An 18,655-nucleotide genomic window follows, 5' to 3' on the forward strand; every position below is an offset into this window, starting at 1 on the left:
AGAAAAATCATTAGCGAAACTTTTGAAGAAAACACATGCATATTAATGAGAGGAAACTTGTGCATGCAGCTGCACCAACTCCAGAGTTTAAATTAGCTTTTTCGTCCCATTATATTTTTCCCCTTGGCTTTGCTGATTTTAAGAAGCTTTTCTGGATCTTCTGCCGAATAAGCTGCTGATGGCGAGTGTGAAGCACCATTATACCGCACAACATTTATGTGTACATGAGATAAGATTCCATTTTCATTTTTCTAAACCAGTTAGAGAATTCTATTATACGTCAACTTCACTTAGAGCACAAACAATGCTCTAGATTCCATGTCACTGAAATGTAGAGAGAAGTAGCTAATCACACGAGAGCTTCGAATTGATGAAATATCCTATTTAAACCGATGTTATATGAGTTGGTGATTTAGTAAATGAATCAGTTATACTGGATACAACGCACGCACGCGCTCCTGCACGCACGCAAATCTATTTCTCAAATGGAGCACAAGTTAGGGCAAGGATGTCCAACCTTTGCTAGAGTGTGGGCCGCTTCATTGGTGTTTGAAAACGTGTTGCGGGTCTCTTAAGGGATCTGAAAATGTACCATTGATCATTTAAGTGATCTAAAACTTACCATGGATCATTTAAGTGATCTAAAACTTACCATGAATCATTTAAGTGATCTCGAACCGTACTATTGATCATTTAAGTGATCTATAACATCACCGCAGGTCATTCTATAGGCACCGTAGACCACTTAAGTGATGTGTAAATGTGCTGCGGAGCGCTTGAGCGATCTGCAACTGTGAATCTGTGAATGTGCCCCGGGTCACTTGGTCACACGGTAAGTCACATAGCTGGTCTATGAACGTGCCGTGGAGCACTTGAGTAATCTGGAGCTTTTCCGCGAATCACTTAAGTGACCTGCGCCGTGGACCTCTCAAGTGATCTGAAACAGCACCGCAAGTCACTTATGTGATCTTAAATGTGACGTGGATCACTAAAATGATGTGGGAATGTGCCGCGGGTAAATTAAGTGCTCTGGAACTGTGCCGCAGGTCACGTAAGTAATGACTGTGCAATGCACAAAATTTCAGAATTGCATAAACTTTGAATTAATGAAAGAAATAATTTCAAAACTAATGAAAATTATTAGGGCCTAATGATTGGAGAAATAATGGAAATTTGGAATTGATGAATTAAAATTGAGAAATAATTTCAAGATATAATTTTTCATCTGATTTCTATTCTTTTGATCTGAATTTTCACTTCTCCAGGAATGAAAATTCAGAATTGATGAAAGAAAAAGTCCCAGAATTGATGAAAATTGAGAATTAATGAGAGAAAAAGTCCCAGAAATGATGAAAGAAATAATTTCAGAATTGATGAAAGAAATAATTTCAGAATTGATGAAAGAAATAATTTCAGAATTGATGAAAGAAATAATTTCAGAATTGATGAAAGAAATAATTTCAGAATTGATGAAAGAAATAATTTCAGAATTGATGAAAGAAATAATTTCAGAATTGATGAAAGAAATAATTTCAGAATTGATGAAAGAAATAATTTCAGAATTGATGAAAGAAATAATTTCAGAATTGATGAAAGAAATAATTTCAGAATTGATGAAAATTTCATATTCAAATTGATGAAAATTTCATATTCAAATTGATGAAAATTTCATATTCAAATTGATGAAAATTTCATATTCAAATTGATGAAAATTTCATATTCAAATTGATGAAAATTTCATATTCAAATTGATGAAAATTTCATATTCAAATTGATGAAAATTTCATATTCAAATTGATGTAACTTTCATATTCAAATTGATGTAACTTTCAGATTCAAATCAGTTGAAGATCAAGCACCTTGTCCACTACAAAAAAAAATATATATATGTATTTGATACATGTAATATTTTTCCCCTTCCATTATCGGACCCCCCCAAAACCACGAGCCTGGTGTGACAGCACCTGCAGCACACCCCTAAGGGCGGCTCTGCTGTGATCACAATCACGAGAGCTAGAATTTTGTTTTTGTCTTCACTATCGAGAGCCATTCTCCGAAACACTTATACCCCGAATTTCATACGCATTCGTTGATTTTTTTCGGCCGCTAGAAGCTTGTATATCGGCAAAATTATTTTACGACCACCCTGTACTTTTATTTTCTAATGATATTATTTAAACAATCGAAGAGTTATTTTTCATATAAAAGTATAATCGAGGCAGGTGCCATGAGCATGATATTTGGAAACGTATTTCTTTTGAACAACAACAATAGGGCTTCCAGCTAAAGAGCAATCCCATGTTTGTTTTCATGGAATTGTTGTGGATTGAGAAGGACAATTCAAGAACAAATCAGAGAATATTTTTATTTACTAAACACCTGTTTTTTGGCTGAATTGTTTCACCCTAATTTCCTTCGATTTCATTGATGAATGTGTTTATTGTTTATTGTATTCTGAGATGTGTCTAAGTCCATCATTTACAAATTTCTTGATTCGGTTGCAGTATACTTACGAAGCATAGTCACCATCAGAATGATCACGGTCAGTACTTTTAAGCGCACGTATTAAATTAATGAAATGAGGGCTCACAGCATATAATTTCATAAACAAATATAGAAATATGACCGGGGGGGGGGTGACAATATATATTCTTATAGATACAAATGCTGCCAAACTAAGTTATAACGACACCTCGGCTATGACGTCAATCGAACTGATTCCCATGAGAATAATGTCAATGCACCACCTCACTTATAACGTTGATGAAAACGCAACGACCTTGGATGTAAGACACATTTTTCGTCGCTTTTGTTTCCGCGTGGTTGGTTCACGGCATTAAGGCACTCTTTGTCTGTCGGTTCCATTGACACCTAACGGTGAAAAAAATATTTATTATATGCCATTGCTTAAAAACCAGAGGTCCCTTCAATCTTTCTCTAGTCGCGAGCACTGCCCGTATCCACCATCAAAAGAAGAGCATCCTTACGTGGCAAGTTTGGCATATGAATGCATGACATCAGGATTATTTCAGTCCTTGAATGCAGTTTGTACCAGGTGTTTCATTGAAACGTTAATCAAGTGACTTGCAAGCGTCAGACAATATTACGTTAATCAAGTGACTTGCAAGCCTCAGACAATATTACGTTAATCAAGTGACTTGCAAGCCTCAGACAATATTACGTTAATCAAGTGACTTGCAAGCCTCAGACAATATTACGTTAATCAAGTGACTTGCAAGCCTCAGACAATATTACGTTAATCAAGTGACTTGCAAGCCTCAGACAATATTACGTTAATCAAGTGACTTGCAAGCCTCAGACAATATTACGTTAATCAAGTGCTCGCGAGCACGAAATCGGGCACGAGCATCGAGCACCCTGGGTGCTTCAGGGAGCACCGTGGTGATCGCTAGCAACGGGTTGAATATGCTATAACCATAGTTTCCCAAACTTTTAGTTCCATCGCTCTCACCTCCCTCAAAAAAAAATTATTTCTCTCCCTCTCTCTCTCTCTCATCACTCCCCAAATCAAATTCACCCATAGGATCCTATACTTAATACGGAGCTGCTACCGTCCCCAGGACCACTTTGGGAAACAGTGGTTTAAACTGCAGTCGAATCCCATTATAACGAACTACTAGAGACCGAAGAAATCATTTCGTAATAACAAAATTTCGTTATAAAGGAATTCCAGATTTTTACATTGTTCCTATGTAAACTTTTCTGAGGGATTAGAAAAGTTTTCGTTGAAACGAGATTTTTTCGCCATAACGGTATTCGTTAAAACGGGAATCGGCTGTATAAGGAAAAGTATTTCTCTTCCATATTTGTTTTGTTATTATTATCCTCGGTTGGGTGGGGGGGGGGGTGGGCACTTACCAGCGGTACAAAATCAGAAAAAAATATATACTTCTTGAAAACAAGTGCGGCATTTTGAAAAGGTTCAACAACACACAGTGAGTGGCAGTTAAAATGCCTGACGCTCGCTGTTGCTAGTTATCATAGCCCATATTTAGGACATTTCCGTATTTCTCCAGTGGTTTTGCCCTTCCCGAAATGCTTTTTTTAAATGTCCCGTTTTTGCAACATAGCTAGCTTTGCAATTCATAATCTTTGCTAGAATCAGGTGATGAAGGTAATTTGCATAATTTGTAAATTGTGTTATTATGAATATAGCCGGTATTATGCAAAGTTTGATATAAAATCTTTTAAAAAACTTGAAAAATGCAACCAATTATCGTATCGGTTTTATAAAAATTTTATATTGTAATCCCGGCCTAGGACTTTTAATACTAATACTAATCTCACAGCATATTTGTCATGCTAAACTTCCTCTCCATGAAATACATTTGAATACACTCATTTCTCGCCAAGGGTTATTTGGCAGCAATATTTGGTGATTTTGCCGAAGATTAGCGACATTTTTTTTGCTAATTTCCCGTAGATTTAACGATCAAATTTGGTCAACCCGATCATAATGGAAAAACAACTTCATACACAGTATTCGATTTATTTCTCCCGTCGTTCTTGGAAACTTCAACCTTGGTTATAACGACACATTGGTTACAACGACACTTCAGTAATAACGAAAAAATTTTGTGCAATTTTCGATGTCATGGCTGTACCGTGAAATTTTCACCATGGCTGTACCCATGTTGAACGAGCGATCAAAGTAAGGCAATGGTGAACTCGGCACCTCCCCGGTTCATATTAATCCTTAGTGCAAGGCTTGCACAACCTTTTCAGGGCGTGGGCCAGATACGACTTATTTGTGCGGCAGAAACTGGAATATATATAGGATGACTATACAGACCCCAATTTTGCGGGACATTCCCGTCATTTTTGTCGTCCTGGTGCTCTTACTTTCATAAAATGGCTCATATTTTTGACGAAACTCAATTGAAATTTTCTTAATAATTAGTTATAATTATGTATATTCATTATTATATTCATCTCACATATTTGCCGAACATATAAGTTTTTTTGGTGAATTATAATTCAATCCATTGCAACTTGCAATAACCCTCTATTTCCTTTCATTGGCGATTTCTCACGAATTGTAGCGATAGTTGGTAGTTTTTCCTAACTTTGACGAATTTTTTTTGGCTATATATAATTGGCCATTTACTTTCTTTTCTTTTCTGTTATAATTGGTTTTCTTGAGACAGAGCGGTGGGCCATGATCTGGTAAGAAGGAGGAGGTCATAATTTGCGATATCCATTATGAAGTAAATATGGCGAGCATTTTACTACTGATACTTTTCTACCGCAACACATATTGAGGTGAAGGTGGAACCGAATTGTGGGCCGCATTTGGGTAGAAGGTTTTGCACCATTACCTTAATTTGACCTCTCTTCTGGTTCAGAGTAGATTACCTTAATATGTACTGAATGTAGAGCAGAAATAACGTATCTCCATGATTCAATTTTTTTTCCAACAAGGACATATTTCCAACAAACTACATGTTTTTTTTCTCAGTGATGGTTTAAGCTAAAATTTCGCGGCACAGCATGCAATTGCAGCATTATCTGAAAGTCAATGTCTGTTAACTTTTCAGGTTACCTTATCCTTATGCATGATGACTATCGCATGGTCTACGGCTTTCCTAAAGACGTTCTTGGTGGAGTTAAGCCATCCGATTTGGAATCGCCAGCACCATCTTCTCGTCCCATGAATGGGAAGACTAGAACTGCTGAGAACGCGAAAGATTCACCTGGTTCCGTCCACGGCCAATCATTCATGTTACTAAATGGAAGTTCATATTCTCGTTCAGTAATCAACGAGAATGAAGGCTTGATCCACGAATTTCCATTGACGGATGGTAGTTCAGCTTCGAAAAGCACTGGGAATGTTGGTGGAGGTGTGCCGCAGAGATACCCACACACAGGATATGATGGACATTCAGAACAACGTGAAGGAAATGGAATACCATTTAAAAGGTATGGAAGACATCGTGGTGAACGTGAAGAACATTATAGGGGATATGAGAAACATCATAAGAGACATGGTGGCCATCATAAACGGCATCACGTAGGACATGATGGGCATCACGTAGGACATGATGGGCATCACGTAGGACATGATGGGCATCACGTAGGACATGATGGGCATCACGGAGAACATGATGGGCATCACGGAAGACACAATGAGCATTGCGAAGGACATGGACATCGCGGAGGACATGGACATCACGGAGGGCATGGACATCGCGGAGAACATGGGTATCACGGAAGACAGGGGTAGTTTCACAGAAGGCATTGAGGGCATCGCGGAGAGCATTGGGGATATCTCTAAGGTCATTAAGTTAATTTTCGAAGTTATTTGGTGCGATAACAAAACGGATATTTTATAAGACATGAAAGATTATACGGGATAATAGACCATCACGGTAATAATGTAAACATCAACCTGAGAAAATCTGAGGACATGATGGTGGTGTTTTGCTGTCAATAATAAAATGATTGTGTGGATATCTTCAAAAAAAGATCAATTATTGTCAATTATTGTGCTAGAATAACTACATATACCGGGCAGAAAATTAAAAGAAATACAGTATAATTCAAAGTTGCAGGAATCGACGCTCGTTAATGTAATACGAAAAACATTCTACTTACGACGCATAATTAAATCAGGGATTACCAAGAAATTTCACCAATAACGTATTTGTGCAGGAACAGCAGCACTTCAAAATTTCCATTTCTTAAAATGCCGGTTGACGAGTTTATACAATATTATCTTCTCTCATTTGCAATTCTCATCTCTCTATTCTAGACGAAGGGTTCCTGTTCCTGCGCACATTGACAACAACATTTTCAACAACAAATGATGGGAGTTTTGATCAGTTATGTACCGTATTTTAACGTGTGTAAGCAACCCCATGATTTTTTGGACTTAAAATTTGGACAAAAGTTTTCATAAAACATATTTCTCATTCATCATAGAAACCATTAAATACCTCATCACTATCAGCTGCATCAACAACAAAGTCGGCCCTGCTTAATCGGATATCAACGATTCAACCCGATCAAGCAGGGTGTATCCGATTATGCGGGGAACAAATCAATTGTTATTTAACAATGCCAGTATAGCTTTTATATTGAAAATTGATGAAGGATCAATATTGATAAAGCTTCTTGAATAAATCAGATATCAAAAATGAAATTAAAATTGCAATGGTCCAACAAAACCTAAGATCTTTCTTCTCATTATAAAAGTTAGTGCTCTATATTTGAAGACAACTTGAATACTTTTAGGCAGTATCTACTCTGAAATGCATGTTTTTTAATATTGACTTAGTAACATATTTTCTATTAACCCCAAATGTTTCATTCAATAAAAGCATTATGTGTATAATGGTTGATGTGTATTAACAGTTGACGTGTGAAGCGTAATATTCGATTAAGCGGGGAAAAGGCGTTGAAATTAATTCTATTAAGCGGATAACTTAAAGGATAGGAACTCAAGGAACTTTACGCTGTCTCCATGGGAGATATTTTGGCGCCGGAGGATTTTGTCCGTTCATTAGCATCATCGGAATCGTAATTGCAATTATCGTAAATTGCAGGGAATTGAGTAATGCATATCTATAATACTGTCCATGAAGAACCCCAACTCCATTTTCGGACAAAATGTTTTGTTCAGAACACCTTATACACATTAAAATATGATATTTGACATTTATACCTCGTCAAATTGCAGTATCTTCATATTATGAAAGAGCTAAAAGAACCTCAACAGCTTTGGGTTTCTTGCACATATAACTTTTCACTCAGTTTTGTACTTATTTTTTAAAGTTTCCCTTCTAAATCGCTCTTTAAATCCAGACTCTCGCTAAAAGCGTGTCCTGACTGTACTAATACGAATTCTATATATAGTCTGCAATAAAACAATAAAAATTCCACAAAGCTCCACCTTCGAAATGCAAATGCGAGACAACCTTCAAGGACGGAAGCCACTACATTATGCAATATAAGGCCACAGAGAGTTAATAAAAATGTCCATACTGAATAAAATAGATTCATTACAATCTCCTCCTTTGACTCCGACGACGTCTCGGCGAGGAGCCAGTAAGAGACATCTTTCCTTTGGGAGTAGTTCCTGACGGACCCAACGGGAAGTTCCGGGCAACTGCCGATACTCTTATCTCAGATCGAAGGTCAGTCCTTGCGTGACACCGGTTCTCAGGACGTCCACTAGGGTTCGGATGTACTTTCGAAGAACGCTCTTTTGGGGTCCGGGTAACCACGGTTGTGGTCTTAGCATCTTTAAATGAAGTCAACTCTTTTCGGAGTCGGTACTGCGTTACTGGATTCAAGACAAGTTCTTGTTTTCTCCCCTTTTCGTAATCTTCAGTTTTCTGTGTAGATTCAACGTTTTCGATTATCTTATGCAAAACACCATTCCGACGTTGGGACTCGCGGAGAGTCCGTGAACTCTTCTCCTCTACAATGAAGTTCAACAGCTCATGTCACTTGGCTCCTTTACTAATCGGGCGGAATAGCTTATCAGCGTGGCTGCCTGGAGAGTTACGGGCAATATGATCAGATTTTTACACCGGTAACACATTATTTGATCCCAACATCTTCGGGCAAGGTGTACACGTCGACCGCGGTTATAGCAAGCATTCCTCCCTCGCAAGGTCGAAAAAGAATTTTATGCGCGACACTTTTCGTACCCTGATCCTAAGGCTACAGTGGTATACCCTGTCATTAACACTCATGCTGATTTGGTGCTCAAAGAAAAGCTTTCCTCCTCGACGTGGGTTTCCGTGATTTGGAGCTTCTATGGGATTCTTCTGAGAAGAAATAAAGTTCTCGCTTCTCGATAAAAGATGTCCGGCCTCTCCCTGGCTTGAAGCATCTCCTGAACTCTTCCGGGAATGAATCAAGTTCTCGTTGCTGAGAAGTAAGGTGGGTACCTTCATCGGTATGACGTCGATACGGGGATGACTCAGCAAGTAGTGTCAGAAGGGCACTGCTTTCAGATGGGCTTTCGATGAAGCATTTGTCGGATGTCGCTTCTCAGGAGCTTTTTCCTTGTTGAACATCCAGGACGATTCCTGCATCTCTGAGAAAGTCGGTACCGAGAAGAGTTCAATTTTCTCTGAGGCATGTGGAAGCACCATTATTTCGGTGGGAACCACTTTACCTTGGATGTTAATGTCCACAGTCGTAGGTAGGACTTCGGATATTCTACGAACATATCCCTCGGCTGTTCTCATAACGATAATCTTGCAGGAAGAGGGCAAACCATATTCTTGTAGGAGATGGTATAGCTTCTTCCTTGCCACCGAATGTGTGGCATCCATATCAGTACACACTGCTCCACGCCTATGACAAATCATGACCTCGATAGCATTTCTTTGACGTCTCTCGGTTGAAAAACTGTAAAAGGCGTTGACACTAACTTCTGGGGTATTCGTGGCAGGATTGAGTATTCGAAATCGGGTCTTGACGACACCAGGTTCTCCGCACCTGTAACATCTTAGAACAAGGATGGGTTGATAAATAGTATAGTATAAGTCCAAAGCGTTGACACTGGGTCCTGGTCTATCCAGTGGAGGATTGCACGTGCAGCATTGGGACTTGGTAACACCAGGTTCCCCACAACCACAACATCTTAAGACAGGATGGCGTCGTGCATCTTCCGATTCCGGATTCGCACGTTGATTAGAATGAAAGTCTCTTCGACACACGGGAGACTCAGAGATTTCACGTTGCTTGGACTGCAATTTCTTCCGCTCAACTTGGATCTCGCTCTTTTTGTTTCGAAGGTTATCATAAGCATCAAGCTTCTCCACGATATCTTCAGGGGTGGTCCAGTCACTCCAAACATCCAGGAAATGTTCTTTAACTTCGGGTGGGATCCTTTGCTTCATCAGATCCGAAATCATCAGATCTTTCAGCTCGTCGAAGTTTTCAATGTTCAGTCTGGACAGTCAGCCCTCGAAGTAACTTTGAATCTCAAAGTGATAGTCCTTCCAGGTGCTTTTCTGTGAGTAGAGAAGAGCTGCCGGAACCTTTCCGCACTCAGCTTGAAACGGCGTAAGAGCACCTCCCGGATGTGGTTGCAATCATGGGCCTTATCCACAGATTCTCGAGCAATGAGTTTAGCGACTTCATTCGGCAAAACTCCCCGATGCGCAACCCAGTTCACCTTCTCCACTTGTACCTACATTCTTATCACCTTATCTGTTATACTGTCTTACTCTTTCATTTGCTTTTTTTTTCCTCCTCTTACTCTATTTTTTCTTTTTTTAACGTGCGTTTACGTGAGGACAAGGTTATTATATCTTTCATGCCGATTCATCAAATAGGGAGCATCCGAATTTCTTGCCAATTCGCTTGCAAGTGAAAGAGTTAAATTCTTTGAGCATCTATTCGATCCGTGTGGCCTTACCGGTTGCCAAATCAAGAATATAATCAAACTATGGATGTAATTTTTGCCCATAGAAATATGGTTGTCATTCTTCAAATATATAGGCTACAGCTTCTCGATTACTCCCACACATCTTGTCGTATTTCTTCTTGAAGGTGTCTATCGTGGGGGAATTCAAGCTATGGTTGTAATTGAATGGACTAAATTTGCAAAAGAAAAAGTAATTTTTTATGCATTGCATCTACTAGCCGGGAACCATGAAAACAAACAATGGATATGTATCAGTTTATGAAGAAGTGGAACCCTGGATAAAATTTTAATGACGAAATTGCCCCCTTCCCCATGGAGGGGGTATTTCCCATACTCATGGCGGACGCAAATCTGCGAGTTTTCTAGGTCATTTTGCTGGTGCGGCTCATACACCAAAGTATTGTCCCTGATTCTGCTCGTGACAGCCGACCATTTTCTTGGCAGTGAGAAGTCAACCACCCCTAGAATTGTTTACCACGAGACTATCAACGTCAGAAAAAAAATATTGATACAAGAGAAAACGACCTCAAAGTTTTTTCATTGCAGAAATTTTTTTTAATCAAGAAGTATTGCCACAAAATATAAATATTTACGTATTTTATTATCTCTGCTTCCTATAAGTGGACATTCCTACATAATTGTTGATAATGTCTCATCGTTTATTTTTCAACACCGCGTCATCAATGATGGGGAAAACGCCTCCTCCATATGCTCCAGCATATATCTTGCTCGATTCACCAGTACAACGGCTGCGGTCCAGCTGTCATACCTCTATAGCTTCCATACAAATCGAATGGATTAGCTCCTCCTCCGTGAGGAAATCCGCCTCCTTGAGGAAATCCGCCTCGAGGAAATCCAACTCCTTGGTGAAATCCACCTCCTTGAGGAAATCCAACTCCTTGGTGAAATCCATCTAATTGAGGAAATCCAACGCCTTGGTGAAATCCATCTAATTGGGGAAATCCAACTCCTTGGTGAAATCCACCTCCTTGAGGAAATCCAACTCCTCGGAGAAATCCACCTCCTTGAGGAAATCCACCCACTTGAGGAAATCCACCTCCTTCATGAAACCCACCTGGTTGAGGAAATAACCCTCCTTCATGAAACCCACCTCCTTGATGATGTAATCCACCTCCTTGATGATGTAATCCACCTCCTTGATGAAACCCACCTCCTTGATGAAACCCACCTCCTCCATGATGGGAACCAGCTTGATGAGGAAAACCTTTTTTATTAGGGAAATTTCTTTGGAGAGGTCCACCATATGGGGGTGTTTTCGTATTGCCCATCAAAGCGTTTTTCGAAGATTCGACATTCTTATTCTTCGCCGACATCGTTGATCTGTGATTATTGTCGTGGTGAGAAGAAGTATATTTAGGGATAAATGCATTCGAACCTCCCTTCCTGTCCTTGCTACTGTCAGACATCAGACTAGGGAGAGATGGTGTCATCGCTGACATCGTCGATCTGTGAATGCTGTCGCGGTGAGCAAGGGTTCGTTTAGAGGTAAATGCATTCGAACCTCCTTTACTGTCCTTGCTACTGTCAGACATCAGACTAAGAAGAGATGGTGTCATGGAACCTACGCTGTGGCTCTCGTGGGTCGAAGAGGTCCGAAGAGACGAAGTTACACCCGTACTCCCAACTATGGTTGCTAGGGGGAAGCCTCGAACCATATGATAGTCGTTCATCAGACCAATCAAAAAAAGTGGGAAGATAACCTGAAAACATAAAACAATAAAGGTTTTCAGACAACGCGGAAATTTTATACTGATCTAAACAATGTTGTGAAATCAAAGACTCTGCTCAGCATCAGTGCAGACACAAGCTGTATTCTTTTCTCCAAAATTTCGTGAGTCATTCAAGATAGAAGCAGTCCGGGATTGCTTAACGAACTGAACCATCAATATATGATGAAGCTACTTACCGAGATCCTTCTCATGATGACTTCCCTTCACAAATCTATCGTAACAGAATTTCTTCAAGAAAAATGAGTCGTACATGGTCCGGGATCGCTTTTTATACGTATCAGAATACAATGAACAATGAACACTCGTTGAAAAACCCGAAGTAAAAATTCAACAGGTGTGTGTTTGGAAATTCCTCCATTAGCAATAATCGCAATCACGAGCGTGAGCTAATGGTGTATTGCTCACTCCTCTCTTGAAACAATATATTATGTCATTCGAAGAATGAAAGGAGTTTCCCAATACCATACAGATGCACCTACAGTAGTTCCGTCGAATAATTGCTTTCCTTTCAATTCTTTTAAGCAATTTATTAAAATATATTTCACGGTATCCAAACAATTTCACTGTGTATGAATCGTTACGACGCACTAATTTTTTAAGGAATTGCCACATGTAACATTTTTTGTGGAAACTGAAAGACCTAAGCCTTAACCACATTTTGAGTTTACCTCCTGGTTTCATTTAAACTTATTTAAGTTCTATCTGTTAAATTCTAATGTAATACCAGTGTGATACCGCTCTTCTCTTCAAAAGTATGGGTTATATAGTAAAAAACAAATTTCAGCTGTCTCCAATTCGTAGATCCTATGTGATCAGGCAAAGCACAATGTGGAGTTAAAGATGTAGTCAGACAATAAAGTTTGTGGAGATTCCTAGTTTGCCTTCACAAGTCAGTGAAACTACAGTTAACGCCTTAATTCGTTCCGCTATCGTGGTCGTTACCCGAATTAAACTTCCGCTTAGGAAATAATGGAAACTCGGATAATTTGTTCCAAAATTATTCATTCACATAAAAATGTCTAACACAAATAGCATTTGTATATCAATAATACAACACAATAGCAATAATGTAATATGTATAACACAATAAAAATATATATAATAAAATAATGCTATAAATAAACATAAAATATGGTAATGTTTACAAATTAACTTGCTGTAAACGACGCGAGAGAGGAGGACTATCGTTTATGACGATTTACGGACTCTGTTGTTTGCAAACTTATTCTTTCTTGTGTGACTTTGAAAAAGAACCTATCCAATAGCACTTCTTTTTGCCGCCTTTTTAAGGTTTCTCGAGAATGGGAAATTGCATTGTCTCGTTGGGCAGATTCATTGCTCGCTTTGCTACAGATTTATTTGGGAGGTTCTTTCTACAAAGTTTTGCACAGATTCCCACATTCTGTATATCTTTCTGACCTCATTTGAAGTAAGGGACTTTTCATTTTTCTCTTCCTCGGACGAGATATCCTCAATAAGCTTTTGCTGTTGTGTGCAGAGTCCAACAGTTTATCTACGGTCAATTTCTGGGAATGTTCTACCACTATTTAATGAATGTCGTCCTTATGCCCCCTCCAGTCCAATGGCCTTCCCCCAATAACACAATCTCTTACACAAATGTGGGCTACTGTTCATTCGCTAGCTCACTTTAAGTCAGGTTCGATGATGCAATTAGCCCACAGTTTTCTCCAAGCAGAATTAAAAAAAAAACTTCAAATGCTCACACGTGGTAACAATGCTATATGTACATAGTTTCGTACTGTAAACAATCACGCTCACACGTGTGTTGATTTATCGAGTGAGGCATGCTGATCGAAGACTGGGGAGAATATTAGCCACAATTCCACAGTACATGCGTTGACGAAAGCGAAAGACCATCAGCTCAGTTGTGATAACGTGAAAATAAATAAACAAAGCACAGCTCGTAATGCGGATCATCGCTCGTTAATAGAGTCAAACCATATTTAAAATGTTTGCTCGTTATGCGAATTCCTCGTTAACTGAACCGCTCATTAACCGAATCGCTCGTTAACTGAACCGCCCATTAACCGAATCGCTCGTTAACCAAAGTTCCACTGTATGTGAACCAAAATGTTCAATCTAGAGTTAGAGTTCTTTAATATTTGACCATTTAATCCTATTATACCAACGCACTCATTTTTTGGAATTTTTAAGATTCTTATGCGTTTTTGGTACTCAAAAAATGCATAAAAACATAAATGTTATCAATCTTCATTTTTAAATTTCATATTGTTTATGGAAGAAATGTCACTCATTCAATTTTTGTTCAGCCAAGATGACACAGGTTATATTCATTTCACATACAATTTTTTCCAGAATTTTAATGCTAAAATTCAATGCAATAAATCACACTTTTCCCGAAGGCTCTTTCACCTGGAAGCCACCTTAAAAACTCCCAGAAAGTTCAACTTGAAGTGCTGCCCTCTGATGAAAATCTCCCAAAGTTTACATTCCCCATATTTCTAACTCAAAACTTTTACAATTCTTTAAGCTAAGTCTAATTAACTCTCTGAGGTGAAAAATAAATTCAACAATGAGGAAAAAGCAACCAACACACATTTTTACATCCAGGGATTGAAAGAGTTGAGCGATTTTTAAAATTTCTCTGTTCGGCATTATAATTACATCAGTGAAAATTAAATTACAGTACTAAACCTACTACAAAATGCGACCCCTTTATTAAAGAACAGTATTTTCCCCCGATTTGTGCATATGATAGTGCTTTCCCCCAACTTCAAGAATAATAAAAAAACAATAGATGAAGAGAAACACTCTGGCCTTTTCTTTATTTATACTATATGCACATCTTCCTGCAATAACCTGAAAGGATGGGGGGGGGGGGAAAGACAGCGTCTCATCTTCTGTTATCAAACTTTGAACAAAAGGCAGTTGATGCGTCAGTTTAGGGTGAATGGAAGACGTACGAAGGTTTCACCAGCTGACTAATGCGAAGATTAATTTTGGAAAGAAAGAAAATTCAACTGGCCTTGCGGGGAAGCAAAGGCAGTTGTTCTATGCAAGGACAGTTAAATTTCCTTTGTTCCTGAATTAATCTCATATAAGCCAGCGGTTGAAACCTTCGTATGGATGGTACACAGTGGCATCATCCTTGGATTGAATGGGAAAAATGCTCGCAAAAAGCCTGCTTTTCAAAACATGTGGTCTCAGCATTGCCGAAATGAAAGCGTTTCACAGAGATGAGATATCTCCTAATTGCCGAAATACAAGGCATCAAGTTAGACGAGGTATGTGGTTAATGCTGCTGTTAGGGTTAATGGGGAGGAAATTACAAACGTCAAAGATATTTTTTACTGGTATTCAGTGATATCTTTTGTTCGATATGCAACAGGATAATGATTAGCAAAAGGCTTGTCCTTGGGGGTTGAAGCAAATGATATGCACATAGCAAAACGAGAGATTCTGTGATTTCTCAACAGATTAGACCCCCGTATTAAGGGACCTGATTCCGAAAACTCTATGCGAAGATAGAAAGGAATGTTCAGAAGTTTCAGTTGATCCGGTCGCAAAAATAATTGTTGTAGTTTGAGGGAAAGACCGTGTTCTCTAGAGGAAGATGGGTCAGTTACATTGGAAGACAGGCGTGGCTACCGAATCGTGGTGTTTCAGTGTCGTTATCTATGCCCAAATTGCACCGAACGCCTCTCCCCACTTACCTGCTGTTATCAGTTATTGATAGATAACTTTCCTCGTCCCTCTCCGCATCATTTTTCTTTCCCACTTTATTTAGGCTTAGGACTGGCAGTGGCGTATAGCCACTGGGGTGTTTAAAAATTTCGGGGTTTAAATTCTCTTGTCTTGGGGTGGTTGACTTCTCACTGCCAACAAAATGGTCAGCTGTCGCGAGCAGAATCAGGGATAATACTTCGGTGTATGAGCCACACCAACAAAAACCTAGAAAACTCGCAGATTTGCGTCCGCCATGAGTATGGGAAATACCCCCTCCATGGGGGGGGGGGGGGCAATTTCGTCATTAAAATTTTATCCAGGAATCCACTTCTTCATAAACTGATACATATCCTTGTGCCGAGATGACATTCCCTAGTCTTATTTATTTGAGGTATTCAATTTCCTTATCATTCAACCTCATTTCTTTGAGTTGTTATTGCATCCATGATATGAAATAGCTTCCAAATATTGGTATTTCGTGAGTTCTCTGTTGTGATATTTCTGTTTCGTTTTCCATTCGATTTTGAATTTCTCGGGTTTAAAAACTAGAAACTCAGGTTTTTCACCAATCAGCAATGGGGCCGACTTGCAGAATCAGAAACCAGCTTGCACTATCTTCGTACACTTTGTAATCATTCATTTTCAACCAAGTTACCTGAATATTTCTCCACCAAGACTGGGTGGCATGAAAATGTTGGCCAAACATTGTGCTGCATGAATTGCGGTTTCGAAATCCGCGACAATATTCTTGGGACCAATACTTAATTTCAACACTCCACAGCGCTTGCAGAGCATTCTGATCACGTCTTCATGAGTGCAGGTAGTTTTATTTTGCAGGAGGAAGTGGGGAAAGTGGTATATACAATTCCCATTTTCATTTATATGAATAGTGAACATTTGATAGAAAAATTCAGGTCAATTTGTAAAGGTTCCATCGATAAATTACATTTCACTTGAACACAAGCTTTCAACATCATTCCAGGTTGGAAATTGAAAAGCACAGGATTCCATTTAGTTTCATCGTTAATCTGTAACATTTTCTTCCCTTGATGTTGTAATATTTAGTGATGATGGAGTGTCATGGACTTCTTTAGTGTTCTTGGGTAGCGCTGGAAGGATTGCACGCCTTATTCTACTTATATTTTTTCTTATGTATTCAATGTCTTTCACGTTTATTTTTTCGGCTTAATCTGAGAGCTCCCCGTTGATATCTTTCCTTATTAACTTCTGAGGTCGCCCAATGAAATCACTAACAGCTTTCCGTTTCAAACTATTAGAAATTATTTGCTTTTTCAAATTCTTCAAAGTCAGGTTCGTGATTGTGGTGTAAATCAAACTTCAAAATTACGCCGAATATTCATCCAACTATTTCTTTGTGCATTGGAATCGCGTTTAACACATCTCAGCGTCCAGCCATCTTGAGATTCATACCCTTTATAAAAATTTGTAATATTTTCGTTCACTACTAGTTTACGTCTTTTTGTCACTATGGGATCATTCAATCAAGTATTACGTCAGCATCGATGGGGGGGGGGGGGTTTGGATGATGCTTACGTCATCACCCACCCTCTATGAAAATATGAAATATTCTTAATGGAATTTTACTCGGTGCACCAAAAACAAGAAAAATCCTTCGCTAGTTTGTGGGCACCTAAACTAACATTCTCCCTAATGATAAATTCCTTACAGAGCCACTTCAGCGATCTCTAAATGTTTCACGGGTCCTTCAAGTGCTCGGGAAATGTGTCCGGGCCGCTTAAGTGCTCTGGAACTGTGCAACGCATCACTCAAGTGATCCGTAATTATGCCATGGATCACTTAAGTAATCTAGGAATGTTCCGCGAGTAACTTGAGTGATGTAGATCCGCACGGGGAGGGCGCTTAAGTGCTCCAAAATTGTGCCACATGTCACTCAAGGGATCTCTCAATGTGCCACGGATAGTTCAAGTTTTCTGGACTGTGTCGCGGGTTACTTAAGTAATCTTTGAATGTGCCACGGGCCACTTAAATGCTCTGGAATTGCGCCACGGGTCATTTAAGTGATCTGTAAATGTGCCGCTTAGTTCATTTTTACAAAATTGGGTTTGAGGGGGCGAGCCACATCAGATAACGTTCAGGGCCATATTTGGTCCGCGGGTCAAGGGTTTACCATATAAATGGCTTAAAGGGTTGGTCGCAATGAATTTCTTAAAGATAAATTTTGAGTTCTTACCCTTCAAATAGCATTGAAATTAACAGAAATCGGTTAAAATAACATAAAAAAGGTATTTTCTTTCGAAATTTTAATTTTTTTAATGTTTTTTTTATATTAAAAAATTGGGGGGAGGCGCACGAACCCCCTATGCTCCCCTCCCATGTACGTTTCTCATCCCACCAATATGCGTTAGGAGGTGGGGGCTGTGCTGACGAAATTTGCTAACAAGTGGGAAGGGGGGTCAGAGTTTTGCTGACCTTCGCTGACAAGTGGAGGGGGGGGGTGTCAAAAATGGCTGATGTAATACGTGAACGTTCCCTATACATAAATTCAATTTTTCAAACGAAGGTAAAGCTTAACACACAGGACACGTGAGGAAAAATGACTACGCTGAAGTCTCTCACTAGTACATATAGACTGACGATATTTTAGGAAAAATACGGGAAATTGTTATTCCAAATATGGAAAAATACGGGAAATTGTTATTCCAAATATGGAAAAATACGGGAAATTGTTATTCCAAATATGGAAAAATACAGGACATCGCCAATTATCTCAAAATATTACACCAAAGGTAAGCAAAGTTGCCAGCTA

General features: G+C 39.1%; 1 protein-coding gene across 1 annotated transcript; it reads right to left on the reverse strand.

Moving 5' to 3' along the window:
- Positions 1-10,990: 10,990 nt before the first annotated feature.
- Positions 10,991-12,393, reverse strand: LOC149069528 (uncharacterized). Its single transcript, XM_089249653.1, has 2 exons — positions 12,336-12,393; positions 10,991-12,129 (listed from the first exon to the last, which is right to left on the reverse strand). The coding sequence occupies exons 1-2, from the start codon at positions 12,348-12,350 to the stop codon at positions 11,143-11,145; spliced, it is 1,002 nt and encodes a 333-aa protein (XP_089105779.1). The 5' UTR covers positions 12,351-12,393; the 3' UTR covers positions 10,991-11,142.
- Between the last annotated feature and the right edge of the window lie 6,262 nt (positions 12,394-18,655).

Source organism: Pholcus phalangioides, unplaced genomic scaffold (genome assembly GCF_987345545.1).
Source record: "Pholcus phalangioides strain wild (caught in Gottingen) unplaced genomic scaffold, Ppha-v1.0 ptg000022l_1, whole genome shotgun sequence".
Lineage (NCBI taxonomy): Eukaryota > Metazoa > Arthropoda > Arachnida > Araneae > Pholcidae > Pholcus > Pholcus phalangioides.